Source organism: Syzygium oleosum, unplaced genomic scaffold, assembly GCF_021117445.2.
Source record: "Syzygium oleosum isolate NSW1041296 unplaced genomic scaffold, Sole_v2.1 Sole_v2.03, whole genome shotgun sequence".
NCBI classification, from domain to species: domain Eukaryota; kingdom Viridiplantae; phylum Streptophyta; class Magnoliopsida; order Myrtales; family Myrtaceae; genus Syzygium; species Syzygium oleosum.
The window spans coordinates 429,329-443,347 of record NW_026607487.1 but is presented as its reverse complement, the minus strand read 5'-3'; the positions used below and the strand labels follow the sequence as shown (position 1 = coordinate 443,347).

Genomic DNA, 14,019 nt, shown 5'->3' with positions numbered 1-14,019 from the left:
CCAATCCAGTCCTAATGGTAAAAGGATGCAAATTATAGCAGAGTAAGGGTAAAAGCATGTTTTGACGAGCTTACACCATAGCGACAACACAATATCACAATATGTTCGTTCGCCCATTCTCTTTTGTCCATTTTCTCATGTAAATGCAATTTTCCTTCGATTATCGACTTGTCAATAGTTAATGCTCAATGATGAAATGAAAATCATAAATCACTACCAAAAGTAATTCCAGACCATGTCATGGATATACACCTCCTACACCCTAAGATTGTAGAGTAAGAGCTCGGTGAAGATAATGCTTTCACAATCCTCAGTATTACTTTCAACATGGTTAATCATTCATATCTAGGGCTTAGAAAATGTTTCAGCTTGTTCTGTGTTACATTTCTTGGTTGACTGCGCAAAGTGGAATAAAACAAGTTGATTCCAAGTCAATATCAATGTTACCAGAGATTTTATATATTCTACACCCTTGATTTTTCACATATTTATGTGCGTGCAAGTCCTCAAGCAAATTCTTAATTATGGAATCCGTTTGACGACAGGAAATAATCTCAAAAGAATGGAATCTTTCAAAATGCATGCTTTCTGAACCACAAGGAGATTCCACCCTCATCCACCATAAATACTTTACCGCTACTTTTCAGCTACCATTAGTATCACCCAAAATTACCATGATTCAATGGCACCGATAAAGACACTGATAACTGCATTTCAAGTTAATGCAGTACTTACCTCCTGGGTAGGCAAAACAGTATCAAAAGTTTCATCTAGATAGTATACGAACTAGGATGTTTCCTTTGGTATCAACACAGTGTCTTGCTCAAACTAGAGGGAAATAAAAAGAGTTAGCATCACAAAGCTGCAAAGGACATGGATCCAAAATCAACAACATATACAAAACTAACCATAATAAGGACTAGGTTCTGCAAGTTAGCAAATCTTTCCTTGTAGGTTGAGTTTCTGTAATCCACGAGATCAATGTTTACTTTTGGGAGAAACCTGCAGCCTTTTAGACAGTTAGCAAGGTCCTGCAGAAACGAAAGGCAATTCACGCATTGCTTAATTGAAATAACATTTACTTTGTGACACAATAGCGAGTGAAATGAGATTTTGCATTGAGAAATAACATCAAACATATGAAACTAAAAACAGGGAATCTATGAAAATATGCATTGCTCCTATGTTATACAAAGAGTATTGTCGGCCACGCCTATTTTGGAATGGTTATAAAATTTTTTGACAGGATAATATAGTAAGATGTACAAAATTAGGACCATCGAGAAGATACAAACAAAAAGTCATCCTGTTTAAATATTTTCTCTATTAACACAGAATCATAGTCATGGTTGTATCTTCACATAACCAGCGGGTGCCAAGTGCTCCTGTGATTGTATGAAGGTTTCCGAACAAAACAAGAAGATGCAGTTAATGAAGTATAAAAGAAGAGAGAAAATTAGGTTGGCGCAATATTTCAACAGTGGACATGTAAAGAAGCTACTTGTTGAAGGTGCAGAAAAAGTAGCCTGGATAAGACTTTGAGCAACACTATCTTCGGGTATCGTTATAGTAAAAGGGTAATGTGAATCTGGAAATGACTAGTAAGACCAAGCCAAACTTGGACATAGTCAGATTAGACCCCTATTAGCTCAATCAAATAGTTCACAAGAACTCAGAAGATACCGGACTGTAAAAGAAGGAAAAAAAAAAAATCAAACTGCAGTGATATAAGCAAACTTCAGCCCCCATGAGACCTCAACCAAGAGAACACTAGAGAATGGTGTATCCTAATGCCAAATCAATCTAAAACCACACCAGAAACGCCGGTCATGTACAAAAATATTTGCAAATAAATATAGGAAAGACTTGAAAAAATAATTTTTTTTTGCCCTTGTCATGTACAATTCTACCGGAGAGAACTGCTCTCAAATAGCCAAACAGATTCTCAAAGGCTTCTGTTCATGAGTCACTATAACCAATTTCGGCGGGCCTCATCAAGTAAATGTTCAAATGAAGTCAATCCTCAGCAGCTCTTTATTAACAGAAAAGAAGAAACATGAGAAACAATCCAAATGAGTCTTATTTTGAAAGCATAACATTATCTATGTAAACATAACCATAGCCTTTCCTTTGCCTATAGTAATATTACATATTCAAATGATCGCTAAAGTTCCACAATCTCTGCAAAACGTGTCTCGTCAAAGTAAATTTGAATTCTGAGGAGAACGTGCGTGCAATGCCTTTCTCACTTGGCACTTTTGATAACTCCTACTCCCCTGGAACAAAAAAAGAAATATTGTTAGCACCTGGCATTATCACATGCAAAGTCACGAAAACAACAAAAGAATCTTCAATTGACACCTCTATGGTAACCAATCAGGGATAAGTTGATCTCGTGTGATGACGATAATGATGATCGTAGATAAAATAGTCATCTAATTAATTCCCCTCAAAAAGAACAAAACTCGGAGAAGTTATTTGATAAGGATGCATCTTATACATGATCCTTCTGCACCAAGTAATCTCAAAGGCAGACATGGACTGTATACACTCCTATGGGTACATCTTCGAGTTTCAAGCCCTCAACAAGAATAATTTCTTGCAGCTTTACCGTAGTGTCAATTTCTTGAACCTAGACTTCATATGAGAATGCAACGATGTGAAATCCGGGCAAAATCACCAACACTAGTTTAGGTCTAAGATGGCAATTCAGCAATGAAACATGGTCATCCTTAACTTTGATGGGGAAGTTTGTCATACGTCAAATCAATTTCTTACCTAGCTTTTGAGGAAGATAAGATGGGATGGGATCAAATGATCATATGAGGTAACAAACAGGTAATCAATACATGCATCGAATAGCACAGACTATGTCATGCAAGATTGCATCTCAATCTCAGACATGTAATAATCTACAAGTTGCAGAAGAAGAAAGAAAATAGATGATCAAGTTGCACTATTTCTCAAGAGGGAGGTTTAGTGAAAATTGAACCTGTGTAGTGCTCAAAAAGCCTGATAGCAACATATGCTTGATCGTTTTCTTACACAACCATGTCTTTAGAGATCAACCGAATGTCATGTGTTCATGTTGACAGCTATTACAGCACCATACTATGACTCATGTGTCGGCAAGGAGAAAATCAAATAAGATGAAAGTATGCATTTGTTGCCATGCCTAAGAAAAATAACATTTGCTTGTAGTGAAGCTGCAAGTAAAAATTGGTGGTAATAGAAAAGGTAGCTACCTAACAGAGAAATATATCCTAACATGGTTTCTGGGTAACGGTTAGGAAACATCATGAAGTACACTATAAATCAGTGAGTCTTGGTAAAAGGTGAAGATAAGATGAAAATGAAGCAAACCACCAAACACACACAAACAAAAAAGAAAAAAAGAAAAGAGAAAAAGAGCTTTCTCACTAAGATTGCATCAGAATAATAAAAAGGGAGGAATCCTACCAAGTTTAATTTCTACGTTCTCTACCAACCATTTTGCTCCATCTCTCACGAATTCCACATGGCTCGTGTCGAACTTTTTTTTGTACATAAGCCATCTGAGAACAAAACATAGCACAAATCTAATTTGTCCTTCTAATCATAGTACTCACTAGTACCACAGTATACTAAAATACTCAGATGAGTGCTCCAATAGCACATGCATGGGTGACATGATTTGCAACAATTTGGAAATCCCACATTAGTTCAGCTTACCATGACCCACAAAAGGATGCTTAGGAACCGAAGTTTACCTGGCAGTATGTAGGATTCTGAACAACACCCGTCCCACACCCTTGGGAATATGTAAAGACTCCATTACTTCAGCTGCAGGAAATAGTCCATGTCATTCTTACAGAATTGGTTGGACATGTCAATATGTTTCAATCTCAAAGTTGTCGGATCAAATATTAGTAAGTGCCCAACTATATTCTTGAAAATAAAAAGGAAAAATCCAAGGGCTTGTTCTCACACCAAGATAAGTATTCTACTTGGTCCATTGCAAAATTGACCATATTAGAATCTAGCTAGAAGAACTAGTGTATTGCCAGCAATGGTCACTACTGGGACAACTAAATTGTGCAAGAATTTTACTTCTGAAAGGAATAAATACTCCCAATATTCTCAAATAGTTCATATTTCACCTGAAAACAAAATATAGTATATCCATAGACAATAAAACAATAAAAGTTGGCAAATATGACATGCCAAGCCCTAACACACAAATGACTAACTAAAATGGACATGGAAAATGCAGCCACTATTATGAAGCACCCAAGTTTCCAGCAAATTGGTCAAGTGATCAAACCTACTAATGATGATAATGACGATGACAACAACAATAATTTGGCAGTCAGCATGTAATTTTGAAAGCAAAGTTAGAACCTAGCATTATTATTGCAAATGAGTGAATTAGAGAAACCACACCACTTTTCTTACACAAAGGTCATCTTATGTACTCTATCTTCTGACATTTTCTTTTTTTTGTATTTTGCTTTTGAACCTTATCCATAATTCTACATGCATAAGAAAAGAGGAATAGATTCAACGGATCGCCCATGCCCAAAGTGAGGATATTGCCGTTCCATACCGCAAGATTCAACTACCTATTCCCTTCAACGAGCATGAACACAAACTTCTCTTGAAATGTGGGGTTTTTACCACCCTCTGCACACCAAATCAAATCAAATCAAAACTAAGATGTCCATTCGCACAGTTTTCCCATTTAGCTCAACACCAGAAACTTCACCCATCAAACCACCGTAACGAAACTCCATATCCAGATTCGAACAGGGAAAGAGGCAATTGTGCAAGCATTTGGCGTGCAATTTTAGAATTACCAGTTGCAAGTTCTGGTGCGAAACTTGGTGTGTTGCCATATTCCAACCAGCACCGATGGGGCTCCTAGAGGCGATGGCGGCGGCGACACTCCGAAGAATGCAGTGGATCTATGAATCGGAGCCGCCGATCGGACTCCTAGATACGACGCTTTTTAGCTTCCAACAAAAGAATGTCCGTCCTTTAAAGATTCCAAGTGATTCGGAACTTGCACGCTTTTTAACTTCCAACAATTTCTTACTTCGAGCTTCCGTAGCTTTTTCAATTTCGATAGGTTTGACATCCTCTCCATGGAAGGGCAATCGACGACTGATAGGGAGCGAAGGGATCCCAATTCTTCAAGGCCACGAATCTCAACTAATGAATGGCAACGTGTCAGACTTACCTCGCACAGATTCTTCATGCGCGACAGATCAAGTACTTCCAACTTACAATCAACCATCTTTAATAGTCTCAATCTTTTCATTTCCGGCTGCGACGGTGAGTCCAGTTTTCTAAGCTCACAGCACTCCACACGGAGTTCCTCCGACTCCGCATCAAATATACTCGAGAGTTTTAGCGAACATCCATAGAATGCCAAGAATGTCAAGTTTTGCAAATTGGAAAAATCCGGTGATCGTGTGGTGGCCAGATCTCGAAGTCGTAACTCTCTTAAACTAGACGGGAGCTGGGGGAGGAATTGCACGTATTTGCAGGACAATGATAGTGATTTAAGCTGAGATAGGGTACCGATGCTAGTGGGAAGAGTGGTGACAAGTGTTCCCTGTTGAGATAGGGCATCCATTCTAGGGGGACCGAGGAAGGCTATCGAGGGGGGACACCGTAAATGAAAAGGGCTCCATATCAGCCAAGTCAAACTTGGGGGAAGCTCCGGCAATTGTTTCAGCCCGGGACAATTTTCTAGCTTAAGTATTTGGAGATTAGAGAGGTGATTCACCGTGGTGGGTAATCCGGATATACGTGTGTCCGACAAGTCTAGGATCCTCAAACGGAACAGTCTCCCAATTTCTTCAGGGATTTCGCCGGTCAAGCTGCAACATCCTTGAGCATCCAACTCTTCGAGCTTCTCCACCAGCCCAATCGCACTTGGCAACTTTGTTATCCCTCCTATGCTTCTCATCCTTAGTATCTTCAGTTGCTTTAGATTGCCGATTGAATCGGGTAGGTGACAAATTCTCGTCCATGACAAATCCAACTCGACTAATGATTGTAATTTCCCAACCGAATCTGGAAGTTCCTTTATGTATGTACACCTAGATAAATTCAACTGCCTAATTTTCACCAGCCCTCCAATCGAGTATGGCAATTTGTTGATTTGCCTATTTGGTACATCGAAGGTCAACAATGACTGCAAATTACCAAACGTCTCCGGAAGTTTATGTAGCGTATTAGGCATGACAATCTCTGTCAAAGCTTGTAGACAACCTATTTCTTCGGGCAACTCTCGAAGAAAGTTACATCCATCCAAGTTCAAAACAGTAAGGCGCTTTAATTTACCAATGGATGGGTCAATTTCAATTAAGTTGCCACAACCTTTAAGAACCAATCTCTCTAAATACACCCACGTAGATAAATCAGGTGTTCTCTGTAAGTATTTACAATAGCTGAGATCTAGTACTTGTAGTTTTCTGGCCTCCTGCAAAACAATTTGATAAGATATATATATTAACAAATGACATGTAGGAAAAAAAGAAGACAAAAGAAACGATATGTTTATGCAAGGAGCATGACTCGTATCATACTCTGATTTGGTCCCAGCCAATCCATTCCTCCGAAATATGGCCCCATGAAAGCTCAAGAACGACTAAATTAGTCGGATGAAAGTTTGTTGCCTCAAACTTGGAAGGGCAATATCGCCAATAAAGCCATCTTAAACTGGTGAGAAGATTATTGAAGTCTCCAACAAGGGAAACCTCATACCCTCGAAAGAACCTTAAGTTTGGTAAATTAGCAAATTCATCGTTCGTCAGAGTTTCATGAAGATAAAATTGATATAATCCACGTTTTGCAACTGACAGTGCTTCTATTTTCCTACTTCCCTGACAATGGAAACACAAAAAAGTCCACATGTGAAGGTCAAAAGCAAACAATTTTAAGCGTTACTAGCGATAATTTTTTCCTTTTGCAAGAATAGTCTAGAATTATTCGCAGGAAAATAAATTGTCATTCCCCTTTTTACCTCTTTCGATTTTACAATGCCCAACGCTTCCTCACATTTCCACACTCTGCTACGCTCGCTAAGATGTTTGAAATTCTCTTGACGGACAATTTCTCTTCCGAGGTCCCGCACTTGGTCATGCATCCAGAAAGTGCTATCTTCTTTGATTTTTATCAAGGACATGAGAACAAGGACATCAATGGCAACGTGTGGGTGGTATTTATAGTCATTCCACATATAGAAAGGGTATGTTATATCCTCATTAACAAAAAAACAAGCTATATCCAGAAATATTTCCCTTTCTGCAGGATCTAACCTTTCATAAGTTATCATCAATTTCTTTTGGACATCCTTGGGAGGAGCTTCTTGTAACTTTTCCCATGTGTTGATCCAAAGTTCTTCGGATTTACCGACAAGAAATGAACCTGTAATCTCAAGAGCTAAAGGAAGCTTTCCCAAAGTATGGACAATTTTTTCGGAAAGGGAGACACGATGATCTGGTGGAGAGTCTCTATTGAAGGCATGCCTACTGAAAAGCTTAAGAGCATGATCAAATTCCAGTTCACATGCTTCGTAAGTCGAAACATTTGGGCCTTCGGTTAGGACACTTTTGTCCCTTGTAGTTATGAGAATCCTGCTACAAGAACCGAACCAATTACCTTTTTCTGCAAGACTTTTCAGTTGCTCTTTCTCATCCACGTCATCAAGAACAATGAGTACTTTTTTATTTCTAAGTAATCCTTTCTCTATAATTTTGATCCCATCATTCACGTGATAAATTTCATCGATAGAGCGAGAACCAGCGAGCTTGGATAACAATTGTTTTTGCAAATTTACCGGACCATCATTGCCTTTTGATGATTCTCGAACGTTTGCAAGGAAACAACATCGTTCAAAGCTAGAAGATAGTGTGTTGAAGACGACCTGAGCAAGGGTTGTTTTGCCAACACCGCCCATTCCATGGATTCCGAGAAATCGTACACTATTAGATCCCACATCCAGCATTTTGATTATAGCTTCTACACGATCATCAACTCCGACAAGATGTTCAGTCACTTTTTCATGTGCAACCTTCAGCTTAATCGAAACCGTTCGAATTACGGAACGTATCAGATCTCCTTGGCTGCCATAAGGTAACAACCATGTTAGGGATAACTTTTATATTGTAAAATTACTCCCAAAGTGACTAAATTGCCCTCACATGTTAAGGAAATTACACAAAAAAAATCTAGACGCCAATACGATTCTGATATTTGCCAATCTCTCTATGCTCCCCAACTTCAGTCACCATCACTGTCGGCCCCTGCCACTTCCATGCCGCCGTTGGCATCGCTCGTCTCCTGCACCAGAATGCCTCCTGCGCCGTCACCATTGCGTTTCGGTGTCGTTGCCCTCTGCACTCCGTTGACCCCCCATCTCGGCCTTGCCTCAATTCTCCACGTCACGTGGGTCATGGCCTTGCGACCGCCGGGATGGTGTCATCGGCCTTGGGTGACACCAGATTTGGGGTCACCCATGGTTAGCTATGCCGGATATGGGCTCGGTGGCATCAAACTCTACGTCCAGATCCTGGATCCGGTTCGCCACAGTGAGTGAGACAGAGAAGTGTGGGGGCCAGATGACTCGGAAGCTTTTGGTGGCTTGGTGTTGGGTTGGCGACGAAGAAGTGGTGGCAACTGACGGACAAGCTGCTGCGGTGGCTAGCCGACAGCTTGGTGGAGCTGCTCGGAGATCTATTATTGTCCGTGGCTACCGTGTCAGAGACGGAGAGCGAGAGGAGAGAGAGAATCAGGATGAGAAGGGTGCGCTACCACCGCAATAGTGCCATTGACTGGAGCTATTGCGGCGATACTGCCGATAGCAGCCACTATTGGCCACTGCCAGTGAGAATTAGTGGCCGATAGCACTAGCGGCAATGGCCGCCAACCACTATTTAAACTCTATGGAATTGACTAGATGAATAAACTATATTTTCAATAGGAAAACATAATCTACATATGACAGTTGAAAAGTTCAAGATATTTACCCTTCATTTTTCTTCCAGTTCCATCCCTTTATCTTGCCCACTTCCATGAGAGCCTTTTCCCATGACTCTGCTTCCGTGCACGACGTCTTCTGGCGCTTTGAAAAAGTTTGTCTGTACAAATTTGTTTTGAGCTTGACATCAGCAGGTTCCACGTTCAAGAAAATCGGCAGAATCTCTTTGTTTCCATTCGATTTCGAGGTGCACTCGACCATGTATGCGAGCTCTCGGAGGCACCAGTCACTCGAAGCATAATTCTCGGAGAATATGGGAACGTAGATCTTGGAGTTCTCAATTGCTTGTAGAAGTTCACCACCAATTTCCTTACCAACATGGAGGGATTCATTGTCCCTAAAGACGATGATCCCAGCATCAATCATGCCATGGTAAAGACAATCGGTGAATTCATAACGGGTATCTGCTCCTCGAAAACTTAGAAAAACCTCGTACGAAGGTCCGGATGATGCCCGTGAATTCGTCCCTTTCTTCATTGTAAGATCTCTAAACACCACAGGTATCAAATCCTTTCTTATCTCTCACGGAAGTTTGCTTTGGGTGTGCTTGGATCTGAGCGAGGGCTGTCAATATGATAAGCTCTCTCAGTCTGCGACATGGGGTAGGGAAAAAATGCACTGGACTTCGAATATCTTGAGTCAATATAGTCAACACCTTGAGTCATCCGAGAAGTTTCCTAAAAGTTTCCATTGATCAATCAATGAGTTGTCATGCTAAAAGTTTCCAGTCCCATTCATTTAATAACAATTTTAAAATTAAAATTATCATATATGTGTCAAATTCTTACATCACTTTATGAAGTGCTGGTGTTACCAATAAAAGCAGTTAAATAATATAAGTGGCCAAAAACAATCATTCACACTATTACTTAGTTATAAAAAAAATGTGACAAACTTTGAATGCCTGACTATGCCCTACCTTTTCAAATGATACTTTATAGTATATAGATCTAAATCCCAAACAAATATGGAAAGATATATGCTATCACAAATTTAAACATAATCATATAAAAGACGCCGACAATGTTCTAAATATATGGAGATTCCACAAATCAAGAAACGTATCAACCAAGATTACACAAAATCAACTCAAATATATCTAGTATCCCATTCAAAATGAAATCAACTTGAGTTTAGAAATTAAGCTATGAAATAGCTTAGATAATCAGATTTAGCAATGGAGTAGATGTAGAGTGCCATGAACAATATGTTTTTGATTCGCAAAATGGATTAATTTGCAAAATTCTCAGTACGAACTATTTTATTAATTATGATCTAACCGTGAGCAGCTTAATATATTTTATTCCAAATTTTAAAATTGCAACTCTCTTATCTTAAATTTTAAATTAAAATTTCAAACGAATATAATGAGAGGAGGCGATGAATTATCAAATTTAAATTAATCTTGATTGGTTAATCGTATGGAAAGCACACAAGTCCCAAGTCAAAGTCTTCTACTATCTTGCTTGCTTTGTTGCATTTTCCTATTCTTTTCTTCCAACCAAAGAAGGGGATAAAGGCAAAAGCCTACAAAACGTACTCAATAGAAAGAAAGAAAGAAAGAAAGAAAGAGACTTTCGCGTGGTAAAGCAAGTCAAAAGTCTTCCACCATCTCACCTGCTTAGTTGCAAAGAAAGTGACAAGGCAAAAGCTTAGTTGAATCGGAGTCGTCCATCTTGCATTGAGAGACGAGGAGGGACCCTCATTGAAAAGTCTCCCTCAGACGCGGTTTCCAAACTTGTTCAAGAAATTCTTGCCCACTAGTCACATTCAAAGGACATGCCGAAAAGTAGACCACGGTTTGCAAGTCATCCCGGAAGTTTCCCAGAAATTTCATTGATCAATGAATGTGTTGTCGTCCTAAGAGTTTCCATGTCCCATTCATCTAATAAAATATTTTAAATCAGAGATTCATAGCCATTTGTTGTTTGGAATATACATCAGCATGGCCAAGATCCATTCTCTTCTCCCCTGCTTGCTCTGCTTATGCTGATCGTGAGTTTTTTGAGATTTACATTGGATCCATCATTTTTTATGGGTGTAGATTCAATTCAACACGTATATTAGATTTGCGAAATAATTCCTCCATGTTACGACAGTGCTATTAAAAGGAGTAACATGTAAAACTAGCAAGATTTTTGCCTTCCTCTGAGGATCGAACTTGTAATTTTCTGGCTTAACAAATAATGGACTGATATTCTTACCTGGAAATATCTGATTTTGCCGGCTTTTATTGGAAGGAAACCACACGAATCAAGGGCACCATGGTGCTCTCCAAGTGTTTATTCCAGAGCAATATTAAGATAAATGGAATATCATTGGTTCATTGGCTCTTTGATTCTTCCATCTTTCTTCCATTGACTGAGATGAGACATTAATGGCCCTAAATGGAACAAATTCATTCCCACCTATCATCTTAGTACCACCAAAACTTAAGCTTCTGAAACGGGGTTAAAAATCATGCGCAATAAACAAAAGCAAACCATCAAGCACATGAAGGGAGGAAAAGGACACTATAAGTGTCATAACTTTTGCACAACGCTCAGTTAAGTGTCACAACATTTTTTTCGATTACTTGAGTACCATAACTTTCGTACGGCGCTCACTTAAGTCTCATTTAATTTTTTAATCGATTACTTTGAGTGCCATAATTTTTAAAAAACTTTCAACATGAGTGCCATACCACATCGGATTTCCGACACTTGGGTGAACGTTCTTTAAAAGTTATGGCTCTTAAGTAATCGATTGGAAGTTATGACACTCAAATACACGTTTTTTAGAAGTCATAGTACTCAAGCGATCGAAAGAAAATGTTATAACACTCAAGTAAGGGTTGTACGAAAGTTATGGCATTTATGGTGTCCTTATCCCCACGAAAAGAATAAAAAGGGTTGTTTACTTTCACCGGCCAAAAGATTGCAAGGTCCACAACAAATGCACGAAAGAATTCAAGAAGAAAACATATATAATACCATTCATCAATTACAAGCATATAACATCCTGAAAACAATATGAGTGCCATTAATAGAAAGAGGTAAAAGATTGTCTTCAATACAAAATATTGGAACAAGGACACTATAAGTGTCAAAACTTGTGTACGACACTCACTTTAGTGTCAAAAGTTTCCGCCGGATCACTTAAGTACCAAACTTTTTGAAAAACTATCATTTAAGTGCCAACTCTGGTCAGTTTAGCTGGAAATCCGACGTGGCATTTTTTATTAATTTCTGAAGCCGATGTGGCTCGCCGGAGGTTTAGTCAGCATTTTTTATTTTAAATATATTTTTTTTCTTTTTTCCTTTTCTTTCTTTTTTTCCTTTATTTTCTTTTTTTCCTTTTCTGATCTACCGACCGGTTGCCGGTGGCCGGCCCGGCGACGCCCGAGAAGGGCTGGGCGAGGGTCTCGCCAGCTGCCGGCAAGGGGCGGCCTCGCCTGTCACCGGTCATGGCCAGCGAGGGGTGGCCTCGCCAGATTTGGCTGAGGTGACCCTTGCCGGCGACAGACGAGGCCGCCCCTTGCCGGCAGCTGGTGAGGCCGGCCTCGCCTAGATCTGGCCAGGGCCGGCCTCGCCCATGGCCGGCGAGGCCGACGCCCAGCCCTTCTAGAGCGTTGCCGGTCGCCGGGCCGGCCACCGGCAACCAGGCGGTAGATCAAAAAAGGAAAAAAAGAAAAAAAGGAAAAAAAAGAAAAAAATATTATTTAAAATAAAAAAATTCTGACTATATATGTTGACTAAACTTCCGGCGAGCTACATCGGCTTCAGAAATTAATAAAAAAAATGCCACATCGGATTTCCGGCCAAATTACCGGAGTTGGCACTTAAGTGATCCGGCGGAAACTTTTGGCACTAAAGTGAGCGCCGTACACAAGTTTTGACACTTGTAGTGTCCTTGTTCCCAAAATATTCTATAGTCATACGTCGCCATTGTAACATTCTACATAAAAATAATGATCACATTTGGCACATATATATGAAGAGTGTGGTATCATCAAATTGGAGAATTTCAAGCTAACGAAGAAATAAAGGATCACATTACCTTCATCCACTAATCATCTATGAGAGACGGTTCGATATCATATGAGATTTATCGACAACTATTTTATGAGGCAGTAGTAATATTTCAGCCTTCATTGTTCACACGAAGAGCAATGAGAATTATAATGAAATGAGAGAAAGATTCAGCCAGTCATCATACATGTCAAACAGAACCACTGAAGACTTTGTTGCCTTCAAGATCAGATCACCAAATTTTCTATCTTCAAGCATACTTCAAACGGTAGTTGCTGCTCATTTCCTTTAAGAACAATATTGGGGAAATCGAATGAGTGAACATCCAAAGGATCAAGCATCCCTTGTGACAATACATCTAGCGACCGGGTCACCCGATTTGGACAAATTAGGCATTATTGGAAGGCTCTTACAATGCACATCCTAGTTGTACCCTTTGATCATAATCTTAACAAGGTTAACTTTCGATCAAAATCTAGTCGAATCTCGGTAAAAAATTAGGTGTTTATAGGGTCAATAGTCTTCAACGAAGTAATAGATTCGATTCACGTGGAATATGTGCTTGGATTGAGGGAAGTGAAAGGAAATGGGTAGAAATAATAACCTAGGTATATATTCCCTTGTTTGGCCGTCTAAATTAGAGAGGAAGTGGGTGAAAATGATATTAAACAGGGGAGACATACTTCGCTTAAGCAGGCACATTTTTATTTCCTTCCAAAAGTGAAGAAAAAAGATAAAAAAAAATGTAAATGCTGCCCCCCCCCCCCCCCCCCCCCCCCCTTCTTTTTTTCAAGATTTCCCTTAGTTTCTTTTTAAGTGTTAATTAAACAAGAGCTAATCAAGTCTATCCATGAAACTTCCCTACATATCACTTACACTCAACATGCATCTAAACACATGAGCGCTCCTTTTGGTGCTAATTTGCATATTTAATATGTATCGTGAATTTCTTTGTAGATTTTCCAACTTTATCGATTTGGT

The 14,019-nt window shown here is 39.5% G+C and overlaps 2 protein-coding genes across 2 annotated transcripts in view; both read right to left on the bottom strand.

Annotated features, from left to right (window-relative positions):
- Positions 1-14,019, bottom strand: part of LOC115668989 (disease resistance protein RPV1-like) — a 92,473-nt gene that overhangs the window by 60,187 nt on the left and 18,267 nt on the right. The window lies entirely within an intron of this gene.
- On the bottom strand, positions 4,969-9,536 carry LOC130137577 (disease resistance protein RPV1-like). The gene is made up of 4 exons (XM_056309182.1): positions 9,018-9,536; positions 7,013-8,114; positions 6,576-6,872; positions 4,969-6,469 (listed from the first exon to the last, which is right to left on the bottom strand). The coding sequence occupies exons 1-4, from the start codon at positions 9,503-9,505 to the stop codon at positions 4,988-4,990; spliced, it is 3,369 nt and encodes a 1,122-aa protein (XP_056165157.1). The 5' UTR covers positions 9,506-9,536; the 3' UTR covers positions 4,969-4,987.

Excerpts from the sequence above, each read along its gene's own strand:
- LOC130137577 (XM_056309182.1), bottom strand. The coding sequence starts at position 9,505 with ATGAAGAAAGGGACGAATTCACGGGCATCATCCGGACCTTCGTACGAG. Across the intron at positions 6,873-7,012 it reads GCATTGTAAAATCGAAAGAG|GGAAGTAGGAAAATAGAAGC; the intron begins GTAAAAAGGGGA and ends TTCCATTGTCAG. Across the intron at positions 6,470-6,575 it reads TTGGCTGGGACCAAATCAGA|GAGGCCAGAAAACTACAAGT; the intron begins GTATGATACGAG and ends ATTGTTTTGCAG.